The following is a 12,448-nucleotide window of genomic DNA, read 5'->3' as shown; positions in this document are numbered from 1 at the left end:
GGTGTTAGCTCCAAGGAGAATTTGCTGAAGTAATGCACAGAGGGGAAAAAAATGAAGCTGAACTGTATAGATTCCTTTTAGCCATTAAATCAATTGATGAAATAAAAGGCTACCTAGAGAAGGGGAAAATCCTACCTCCATAATTCCCTATTTTTATTTTAAAAGAGGAAGAGAAGTGAGAGAGGAAACTCATCACTGGGAGTTTAATTGGCTGGCAGTGCCTCGTATCCCTGCCCACGGCGTCAGAGCCCCATACTTGGCCCATCTCATTTAATGTCAATATATTTTAAAATGCCACTGGGTTTAAGTGTAGCACCAAATGATGTGCTGCAATAAAGAAGCACAGGGGTTAAATTAAAAGTGGAGGAAATAACATGGCCCAAGAAACTGGAAGCAGAATTAGTGCCTAGGTTTTATTTAGACCTCTGCTTTTTCTGGAGGAATTAGGATTCTTTGTTGCAATTCTTCCTTATTTGACTGATAGATTTTGCTTTAAATAGACCCTGGTATTCTATTCCTGCTATGAGCCATAGTAGATTATTTTGTTATATTATTGTATTTCATTGTATTTCATTAATAAAAATATCTAATATCCAATTAAGAGATTAGCCTATATACTCTGGAAGGAATGAGGATTTTTTTTTTAATCATCTTACAAAATTACAAAGCTGATCAGTTTCTTTGGACAATTAATCAACAGGATCCCCCCTCTCCTGTTTGTTAAAAATAGCGAAAACCTTGTTACATCTAGCAATACTACCCAAAATACATAACAATCTATCACATTTTATAATTCCTCCTTTCAAAGAGGCTACTCTGCAATGTGTAATTGTCTTAGTGTTCATATTATCAAGCCATAGACTCGAAAATACATGATAAATATTTAGTGGTCAAAGGCATTACTGAAAACATTACCGTGGTCCTTTACGTGGTCATCAGTTCGGAGAATGCGATTATTCTTATGTGTGCAAAACTGCATAAACAAAAACCAAACGCCTATAACTGTAATATACTGTACAGTTATCAGCCACTAATCTTTCATTTTTAGGGTTCAAACAAGTTAGTGCAGCCCTAATTGGTTAGCAACATGGTGTAATTATTTCTAGGGCTAATTCTATACCAGGATTGATTGCAAATCTCTTATAGAAAGAGAAAAAGAGGACAAGGCTGTAGTTTGTATTAAATGCCCACCTGAACCTTACATGCCTACCAACTGATTGCGATTAGTGAATCACTCTTAACTCTGAAAACAAAATTACTATATTGAATAGATTTTGGGGGACATGTTTAGAGAAAAAAAATGGGCTTTACTTTTACCTACTTTTGTTTTCGTGAATTGTGTAGGCAAGTCCCTGGTGCAGGAGACAAGGTAGGCATGTTGTGACTAGCTAAAATCCTCAAGAATTCACGGGGAAGGTGGTGCACACAAAAAAGGTATACCATAATCATTTTTTGAAGAAAGGTATAGCTTGAGAATTATGTCTGTAGAATAAGTATGAGGTGACAGGTTAATGTTATTTAAACCTAAACTTGATTTAATAGCCACAGGTCTTTTTATAAAACCTAAAGCATAGATTATAGAAACAAATACTATTTGATCAGAGCCCACATATTATTCTCTTGTAAAAATGTGTAATTGGGCTTTTTAAATGGTCAGTTGAGAAAAATACATATGCTTAGTCTTATCTCTTGGAAGACATATGATTGACAATTTTTCTTTAAAATGGGTTATTACGTTGTTAACAAAAATTACTACAATCGGGAAGACTTTCAGATTTATTATGTGTTTATTTAAACTGAGCATATGTATTCTAGAAGAAAACTAGTTTTAATATCAGATCTAAAATAATGCAATTCTAGTTTCTGTCCAGGCTGTTTTTCTACCTAATCTATATCCAGCAAACCCTTTTAGAATTTTAAAACATTTTCATTTAAAATTATTTTTATTACCCAGTTTAGATGACTGCCTGTTATTTTCAAAATTTTACCTCTTTGGACAAAGGCTCTTTTTTTAATAATAATTTTTTATTATGTTATGTTAGTCACCATACAGTATATCCTTAGTTTTTGATGTAGTGTTCCATGATTCATTGTTTGCATGTAACACCCAGTGCTCCATGCAGTATGTGCCCTCCTTAACACCCATCACCAGCCAAAGGCTCTTTTCTGTAGGCATTTCCTGCATGGCTGATTGCACTGGGGTTTTGGAGGGTGACAGGTGGAAGGAAGGAGTTTGTGGAAATTGTGCCTGTGATACCTTCGTGCTGTCAACATTGCAAGGCGGGGGTCTTGCTCTATTTCTAGTTCTGGATAAAACAGAGAACACAAAACAAAATTTCCCACATAATACCAGGTCAGGGCCACAATTAGTTGCAGAAGCAAGAGGCTCTTGCACCTTATTCCAGGGACTCAAGTCTGTTAATTGTGCCGGCAATTAGCCTCTCTGGTTGTAATCAATTACAAGTGCAATTTCTGAGTGTGAACTAATTTTGTGTGCAAAGCTAGTCCCACCAAAACAAAAGCCCAAGTCGGAATGAAATTCAGATCTGTCTTACCTCACTTACAGCCTAAGAAGGAACTAATGTCTTCTGTGAGCCATAAAAAGACCCAAACTAAAAGGCTCTGTGCAACTGTGACGTATTTTCTTAACTTTTCTGTCAGCACTCCAGATTCTAGGAGAGTTCGAATTACTTTATTGCTACCAATCTTTTACTAATTTAAAAGATAATTATATTTCTATAATACTTTTAATGTTGGTTTATTTTTGTTTTTCATATTACCGTTTAAGTGTGTTAGTTCTATACGGTGCGTAAGTACACAAACCCCTCTACTCACAGAGGGACACAAATAAATTGCATTCCAGAACCCTATCACGACAGATCACTTAGTGCACCGCTCTACTTAAAAGGCCTTAACAAAGAGCCCGTACGGAATATGAAGATTTGATGAGTTTTGCCGTTTACCGGAACTACCACGTCAGCTTGGGAAATCTGGTCTTACGACGGAAATTTTTAGCGCCCTAGATATATTAAAAAGCATAACGAAACAAATAAGCAAGCACACACCCCCACACATTTTGACAGCAGCTCATGTTTTAAAGGAACTTCCCGTGCAGACTTCTGAGATCCCTAACGGCATTTTGGCCCTACCTATTTTACTACTGTGTTGCAGGCAACAGCTTTTAAGCTCCCCAATTCATAAATGTAATTAAATAATTACATTAGTGCTAATTAACATGAAACTGCAGATTATTTAAGCGCAAAAAACACTATTCAACTTCTTAATTATTCTTGTTCACACAGCATTTCCTTTTGCTCAGGCGCCCTAGGTGCAAATAAAGCATCCCATCTGCTCGTAATTAGAACTAAATAATTTCAGAGAATGTAGCTTATCATTTTGACTGCACATTTGATTAAAAACAGTGTACAAGCAATATCCTGGCTTATTGGCGTAACAGCAACAGCACACGCAAGCCTGTGTTCTTCTATCATTAAAGAAGATCGAAAACATTATCTGTTATTTCAGGGGGAAAAAATACAACTTTTTAGTTCATTTCATACAGATGAAAGCGAATTACAGCAAATCACCTCTCCACTGAATAGCAGCCCCCACATAATGACTTTATTTGCTTAATCCCCAAATTAAACGCCGTTTCGAGCGAGGGCCCTGTGTTATTACTCTCATCATGTCGAGAACATTTTCCTGCCGAGACCAATTTGAATAAAACAAGGGGCCTTCCTTGAACTCAATCAAGGAGCCATAATGTGGTGGGTAATAGAGGTTGCTGATAGATTTGCAGGCAAAAGTGTTATACCTAATGATGGGATATGGATAATAGTCCTCCTGGAGGTCCTGATGCGATTCCAGTTGGCTGCCAGATGCTAAAAATCAAGAAGAGCATTGATCAGTGACAGGAAGCCGTAGTGGATTCATCTAGTCAAACTTCAGCTGTTTTTCCACTGTACAGTTAAGCCAGGCATAAATTATATTAATTGATTTAATTACATACTTAAAACATCTTCCCCAATTAATTTAATTAGGTGGCTACATGATGCTACTGGCAGGGGAAGATTAGAGGCAGCTCACTTAATTAACAGAATATGAATGAAAAAAAGAGAAAGCAAACATAAATGAAATTGTGAGCACTAATTAAAAGGCTGTCTGCAAACTTAAATACTTTCTGACAAAGTGGTGACAGCAATGTAGACAAGAGAGGATTTTTTTTCCTAGCAAATTAAAGTGCCAGAAGGTATATATAGGGAGAAAGGTAGTGCAGTTAAAACATTGATTTTCTGACAGAACGACCATAGTCAAAGTGAAGAGACTTTTTTTTTTCTATAGAAAAAATTGCAATAGATTTTACAGGTGCGAATGCCAGATTCCTGATTAGGGCTAAAATATGATGTACAAACACATGTAGGGTTTGTGCATCATACAAGGAGAAGAGTGGAAGGCGAGAGAGGTTGATGAGGAGGGTAGTTGGTGAAAGGGAAGATAAAGAGACAACTTATTGCAATCGCTGAAGCAAGAAATGTTTAGAAAAAGAGGTCTGCCTTAACAGCTGGCAGCCTTGTGTACCTTGGCTCGAATACGGAAATTCTCCAGGTGTCTCTCGCGTGATTCCTTCAGGATCTTCTTCACTCGGGTCTTATGGCAATGTAAGAGCCACGCAATGGAAATCACACCTGAAGCCCACTTCTGCTGGCGATACATGAGGAAGAATTTTCTTGCTTTGAAGCATTTCCACGTGGCTTGGATCTTGTTGGCAGCCTCTGACCTTCCATCTTGGCCTTTGTACCTTTGCCCCGGAAGATTTAACATCATCTGGATATGAAGTGGGTTCTCTAACAGTGAGAGAAAGTCATATCTGGTAAGTTTGTTCTTCAGCTCAAACTCTGGAAGGAAGGCTACCAAATTGTTCCCTTTTATTTTAACTTCTGGTATTGCGTAGTCCCTGAGAAACTTCTCGATGTGCTCCAGGAGAGAAAAAATACTTCCCCAAGATAAATTAAAATGTTCCTTGAATGCTAAGAAGTCTGGGGCTGTCTTGTCTATGACACCATTATAAATAAAAAAATCATAATCCCATGGTGATTTCACAGTTCTCAAAGGTGTTGTGGCTTTCATGCTCTGTGAAAGGAAAACGTCACGAGAGATGAAATAGGATTGCGATTTATTTTAAAAGAGTGGTCACGACACACACACTATCACATTGTCATTTATTACCCAATGCCGGGAAGATGTGGATCCCAGTTTTGACTTACATACATGGCATAATTGGAAAGTCTGGCTAGTATATATCATGAAACTCATCTCCAGAAGAATAGCTTAGAGGTCACTCAAAGCTATGATCTTTTTTATAAAAGTGTTATAAGATAGTTCAAGGAAACTGATCATATAAAAGTTTACTCTGATATGGTCAGCTGACCCCATAATCTCTGTGATCTACTTTTTACACATGTGTGAATGGAAGCATGTCACTGCCTTCTCATTCATTCATAAGTTATCCACCAGTCCTGAAAAACAGGGTGAAATCTTTCTTTGCAGTCTGTACAATAATTTCAGATATGATCATCAAAGCTGTCCCATCTATTCTGACTTTCTAACAGGCCATCAGTTGCCAGCATTTACAGTTCTTCTGCCACCTTCTGTTAATATCCAGGAGTGATTTTTACAAGGAGCGTTATGTTGTGTGTGATCACACCTTGCCACTCTCTAGGTTTCTCTTGACATACATTTTTTTATTCTTATATCTGGTATCTTCTTAGGGGACATACCTGGAATTATCCCTGGGTAGAGAGAATGTGAAATCTTAGAACAAATAAAACTAAAGAAGCATTGGTTTTTTCATTGTGCTTCTATCCATACTGATCGAAACTTTAAGACATGTAAACATGTCACATTTATTTCTGAATATCAGGAAGGTTCTCTAAGAATAGAATGATGGCCAGTTTTCTTCCTTATACTTTTCTGCATGAAAAAAATGGAATAAATGTGACTGAAATATAAAATCAGAAGAGGTTTGGATGACAACAGCAATATGTCACATATAGCCCTTAAAAAAAGAAAGAAAAGGAAATTGTGTTGTGTCTGTGTCTGGTGTGACATCACTACATTTCATCAATGAAACCTGTTGTACTAGAAAAATAGACACTCTGCCCTATGGTCCAAATGTTCCTAATGGCTTGGGGGGATGGGGGGAGGCATGGATATTTCACACCCTGCCTTCTCCTCTGTAAGCCAGGTATCAACTTACTGTGCTGATTGCTTCTTGCTTAGGGATTTAAGGAACAGATTGTCTTCAATATGTCAGCATTTACAGATGCAGAAGCCCATCTTTACCAAGTTGTAGGATTATATTGCTCTCTGCATTTTGAAGAGTTTTCGGAGAACTCAAAAAAGACCCAACTAATTAATCAATAACTACTGTGCCGCTGCACCGTATTGAGTATTACTGTTAGATTGTTCATGCTTTGTCTGTACTAAACAAATATTAACTGACATTCATTAACAAATTCATGGCAGAAAGCTATCTAAAAGAAAAGCAAGCTGAGAGATGATTAACAACTAAAGGACAATAAACAAACACAAAAGTTTTTTTTAAATAAAGAAAAGAAAACCTTCCAATTCTTTTTCTTTTCTCAGGCTCCAGGCAGTGGAATAGTTAGACTGTATCTCAAGTAGAAATGCGACAAGCAAGTGTTAAGTCCAAGAGGGGGAATTTCCTTGAATTTTAGAGGCTGACTTTTAACAGCATGAGCTTGTTGTTATAGGCATAGGAATGATGGGAAAAGCCTTCTTGCCAAGACTCTCGCCCTTTCTGATCTTCTCAAGGCACCAAGAGAGGATGCAAACTGTCTAGTGGGTGAAGACGAATTCCTTCCTCTTGGATGGGCAAGAGAGAGTTGGAGAAGTAACGGGTCCTGTAGCAGACACCAGTGCTGGTGGGAGGAGCCACAGCTGGTGGAAGAGTAGTTGCCAAGTGTCCCAAGAGAAATGGCCCTGGGGGCGGCATTTCTGCCTCAGTCAAGAATGGCATCTGATGGTGGGAAGGTTAGAATTCAGAGAAGAATGACCAGGCTCATGAGTGAGGAACAGACAAGCACAGTCATCACAGATGGCCATGTCTGCAGCTGGTTGGTCCTGCCAGTCACATGTTGGATCCTGTTGACAAGACCCTGAGTCTTCTCTAAGGAGTGTGGCCCTGGATGAGAGGTTTGCCAGGGAATCCGGTTTCCGTGGAGCTATGAAAATTGTTTTGAAATGCCTTCTCTTTACAGAGACTCCTGTGGAGTTGGGGCCATTGATGAAAATGGAGCAACCTTGGGAGAAGATTTTGAAAGCGGAGGCCCCTTAGGTCTCTCTCAGCCAGTGCCTTCCGAAGGCATAGGCCTAGGGCATCTAAGTACAGCAGCAAATGCCTTTCAGACCTTTGGAAAGAATAGCCCTGGCATGGGAGTGGAGTTCCAGAGTTTAACCGTGGCTGTTTTAGAACAAAGGGATTATACCTCCCTACCTTCTTGGATGATATTCCGGTGAAGACCTGTTCTCAAAGGAAACACACTCTTGGACATCAAATAGACCACTCAGGCACGGGGAAGCTATGGGTCTGGAGTCAGCTAAAGCGTCACTGTAGTACATCTGTCACAGAGAATGCCGCACTTGGGAGCACTTCGTACTCAGAGCTGGAAAAGACATGCCTCTCAAGAGAAAGCCTTCCCAAATTAAAGCAGTGCATCAGCATTGTGGGATCCATTGAGCAGGTAAAGACAAAGCTGCTTCACAGCCTGCTAGGAATAAGAGCCCTGATTAAAGGTCAGGCCATGCTTCAGATTCCGGTTCCTTCTGTTATTCTCCATGAACTTGTCTACAATTAAATAATTGCCTGCCATCTTTTCCTCCTTCTACCTTCCTTCTTTCGATCCCTTCCTTCTATTCTTTCCTTTCTGCCTTTCTCCCTCCCTTCCTCATTTGTTTTTGTTTTTGTTTTGTTTTGTTTAAAGTATGCTGTCCTCCCAATGTGATGTTACTGAGCCAATAGCAGCATCGTTTTCCTTCTAGCGGGGATGGCTCTCTGTCCTGTCATCCACATTGTCTCCTGAGACCCCTCCTTCTCGAGACCCTGGCCACACCTTCGCCAGAGCCCAAACCCGTGGCCATGGCCTAATTGTTAGCATCCTGCTCTAACTAACCGAATCAGTTAGCTGGGGAATGCTCTTCATCATCTGCAAAGTGTTCCTACTAATTAGGTAATTTTGAGGGTTTCTGGAGCCATTACTTAGGAAAAAATCTAAATTTAAAACAAAACAAAACAGGAAGGCAGGATGATGATTACATACGTCGATAAGTCACAGGGGTGAAGCAAAAAAGATAGGCCCGGTATTCCCTCCTAAACTTCAGAAATAACTGCCACAAAGAAGAACTCTAGGAAAGAGGGGTGTGTATTTGTAAGCTGAAGGTCTTTACACATGTGGACAGCATGCGGATGTAGATTAAACCATAGCTGAGGATCCCTAAATGAGACGTGACCAAGATTTCCTGGTGGTAAATAATCAAGTATTTGGGATAATCCAACATGGATATCATTTTTAGAGAAGGATTTGCCTAGAAAGACTGACTAAATTGCCTTTGCATCCATAAGCTGATGTTCCCTTTCTCAAACACTCACACATATCTGTTAGTAATTAGTTTTGGCAATTCTGTTGTGTGAAAATGAATAAATTCCTCCTGCCATTATGGCTCTAAGTGAGTGCTTAGATTCAGAGTAGGAGTGAAGGAACCCTCAGAGATGGAACGTGCATTATTCCCTGAAAACCAGAGATGCCACTTGTCTGGCCTGCTCTATCATATTTGTCGAGTGTCTAAAACGTGTTCAGTTTTGTATAGAACAGATATCATTACCTCAGATGGCTAGCACTAATTGAAAGATATAAACAATAATTAGAGAGAGTAGCTGACCTAATCAGGACTTAAGGATTCAGCAGAATTACAGTATTGAATTTTAGAGCATGACGGCTCTTGAAGGTCACTGGCCTTGCCTTTTTACTGAACAGGCTATTATGGACTCAGGGAAATGAGCATTGGCCTTGAGGTCTGACTAACCTGGGTTCAAGTCCAAGCTCTACCACCGTATGCTACACACTCTTGGCCAAGTTATCATCACCTGATTGAATGTTTTGTGACCCCACAACATTTCTACGTTGAAGCCCTGGTTGGTGATGTGATGGTATTTGGAGGTGGGGCCCTTGAGAAGTAATTAGGTCATGAGGGTGGAGACTTCCTAATGAGATTAGTGCCCTTAGAAGAGACACAGGAGAAATGATCTATCATGTGAAGATACAGCAAGAAGGCACCTGCTTGCAAACCAGGAAGAGGGCCCTCACCAGAACCCAACCACACTGGCATCCTGATCTTGTGCTTCCAGCCTCCAGAACTGTGAGAAATAAATGTTTGCTGGTTAAGCCACCCAGCCTATATTTTGCTATGGCCGTCCAAGCTAAGACAACATCCTCTCTACACTTAAATGTCTCTCATCTCTAAAAGTGAGGGATCCCCACGGAGTTGCTGTGACGATCATAACACGTGTAAAGAAGCTTTCACAGTGCCTCACCTCCAGTCTGTGTGGTTATCACCATAGATAGGAAACTGAGACTCAGAGAAGTTAAGTGATTTGCCCAAGATCACACAGCTAGTTGCCCTTCCGCTCCCCCACAGCGCTAACTGTCCAGAAAGCCCCATATGGCCCCTTACCACGCTGTGCTCTCCTCATTCAACCTTCCTTTTAGCACTGTCTACATCAGAGCCAACCTGGCCCTGACCTGCTGTTTCCTTCTTATTTGAAAAGCAGTCTATTAAACCAACCCCTACGAACATGCTAATGAACCGTGGCATGGTAGGAAAGGGATGGATTTGAAGTGAGAAGACCTAGGATCTAGGCTGTTACCACCTTACTAAATGGTCTTGGGAAGTCACTTCTCCTGGGGGGTATTGGTTTCCATGAGGGGATCATTCAGTGTGCTTCTGATTTTGACACCCTATGTCTGTCTGACTTAAAGTGTCACCCCTTATTAAATGCTATGTGTAGTTTAATAAACTCCTGGAGCTAGCAGAGCCATCAGATTGAAGGCAAACCTCTCCAATAGCATCACCTCATGTACCATGAAAAAGACCTGGGGATTCCCCCCCCCTTTTCTCTTTTTTAAATAGGAAGCTTTTTCTCGAAAATTACACACCACAGTAGAGGAACAGCTGTTTATACCAACTACATGTAAAGGTGGTCATGGGGAGAGAACCCCAAAGAGTGATATTCCAGTATTTCAGGGCCTGCAAATCAACAAAATAGTTCTCAGTTCATAGGACCTAGAAACTGCATTTAAGCCATAAGTGTCAATTAAAAGTGAGAGTCAGACCCCCTAAGCTTTACAAAGAGGATAAAAGGCAAAAATAGAGAACTCACTGAACAGAGAATATAAAGGAAGAGAATCGTGTTTAAAGGCCACTCAGGGCACCTGGGTGGCTCAATCGTTACGCGTCTGCCTTCGGCTCAGGGCGTGATCCCGGCGTTATGGGATCGAGCCCCGCATCAGGCTCCTCCGCTGGGAGCCTGCTTCTTCCTCTCCCACTCCCCCTGCTTGTGTTCCCTCTCTCGCTGGCTGTCTCTCTCTCTCTATCGAATAAATAAATAAAATCTTTAAAAAAAAATAAAGGCCACTCAGATCAACAGCAATTTTCTAGGGATAATTTCTGCAATTGCTTTGAAAGGTATCGTTATTCAAATGCGTCTTCCTCAATTCTGAAACACTTTCTGAGGAGAAAAAAAGTTCCCACCCCTACATGTATTTTTCTGGAACAAAAACACTCATTGGATCAAATTCTGGTTGAAGATCAAACACAACAAAATCAGGAAGAGTTTTTAAAGCGATGGAATCTATTTTCAGTCAAATGTGACATTTCCTTTTCTAGAGACCTCTTTTTACTGCTGCACTGATTTCATCTTTTCTGCTACCTTTGTAATATTTTCTGAGAGAATGCGACCTAGTGAAGGACCTCTTGGAACAATTATGACTGACAGGTGGAACCTGCCTGGGATCCGTACAGGGAACCTGGCAGGCGGGGAGTGAAGAGCAGCCCGGATTCCTAGATTTCTGAGAAAAGGCACATCATCATTTTCTCCATGTCGTAAAGGAAGAAGAGCGAGCCTCCAAAAGGACCTCTGTTATCAACAGAGTAAAGCTTGACATTGCGGTTTTCCTGAGGAAAATGTGTATAGCAAGTCTGCTGATCCCAGATGGCTAAAGAATGCTTGCAAAATTCCTACAACACCCCACCTTGTCACTTTCTCTAAACCTACATATGGATGCTGCTTTATTTTAATTCATAGCCCTATCACTACCTGACCGTTATATTGAATATCTGCCTTTCTCACTAGCATCTAAGTCCTAAGAGGGCAAAGGCTTGGTTTGTTCTGTTCACTGCTATAACCCCAAGGTCTAGTACACTGCCTGGCACATGGTTAAAGGTCAATGATGATTAGTTGAATGAATCAATGTATGAATGAAGCGGATAGCCACTTGGGCTGGGTTTACAGCACAAAACTCTTCTATGATCATACAAGTTATTTGCAAACTCATAGCTTGAGTTTTGAAGCACTAATAAACTACTGAAAATGTCCATACCCTTGACTAAGGAATTCTGCTAGGAAGTAGCTTATTACAAAGATTTTTGTACAAATATGGAAGATGTTCATGGCAGTCTTATTTATAACAGGAAATGATGTAACTATTCAGAATTAGAATAGTTACTAATAATCTGACATTTATAATTTAATATCAAACAATAGGATAATAGCTAAGAAAATTAAGGTGTATCTTCAAGACAGATTAGTATGTAGCCATTAAAAATGTTTTATAAAGACTTATATGTCATATATATAAAGGCTTATGATAAATTGTTAGGAGAAAAGAGGTGGATCACAGTTGAATATACTGTATTAACCAACAGAAGGCCATGCCAAAGTTTAAATAATGCCAAAGGATATGGTATTATGGAACTTTTTTTTTTTTTTGGCATCTTTAGGCATTTTTTTTCTCCTTTCTGAATCTTCCAATTTTTCTGTTCAGGATCAAGTTATAGTTTGATGAATGAAAAGATAAAGTAAAAAAAAAATTAGGATATTTTGTGGCTTACTGAGAATTTAACCTTTTCTCTGGTGTATATAAGTAAAACTGTTAGTCCCATGCAATAGAAATGTACACTGAGATGCCACAAAGAGAGATAAAGACGATTTTACAAGTATTTTTTCTCAAGTACTTCTTACAAGCAAAAATATTGTTTTGCACATAGAACTATGATTTTCGTTCACTTTGAAAGTTTCATGTCAAAAATGCATAGGTGAGGGTGGCAGTTGCTAATGAATTAGAGAAAACAGAAATGGTTTTAAACTATGCCC

The 12,448-nt window shown here is 39.6% G+C and overlaps 1 protein-coding gene across 6 annotated transcripts in view; it reads right to left on the bottom strand.

The window, feature by feature from the left end:
* The window catches only part of LOC113240896 (IQ domain-containing protein H), a 128,340-nt gene that overhangs the window by 93,232 nt on the left and 22,660 nt on the right, over nt 1-12,448 (bottom strand). For 4 of the 6 annotated variants that reach the window (XM_026478374.4, XM_026478375.4, XM_026478376.4 and 1 more), the window contains exons 4-5: nt 4,579-5,130; nt 3,815-3,881 (exon numbers count right to left, since the gene is read on the bottom strand). In XM_026478374.4, coding sequence (XP_026334159.3) covers nt 3,815-3,881; nt 4,579-5,130 — 619 coding nt within the window. Of the gene's footprint in view, nt 1-3,814; nt 3,882-4,578; nt 5,131-12,448 lie in introns of those variants that run through there. The other 2 variants (XM_026478379.4, XM_026478378.3) reach the window with 1 other exon arrangement.

Source organism: Ursus arctos, unplaced genomic scaffold (assembly GCF_023065955.2).
Source record: "Ursus arctos isolate Adak ecotype North America unplaced genomic scaffold, UrsArc2.0 scaffold_28, whole genome shotgun sequence".
NCBI lineage: Eukaryota > Metazoa > Chordata > Mammalia > Carnivora > Ursidae > Ursus > Ursus arctos.
Note: the sequence above shows the minus strand (reverse complement) of the source record. Positions and strands in the feature narration are given on the sequence as shown.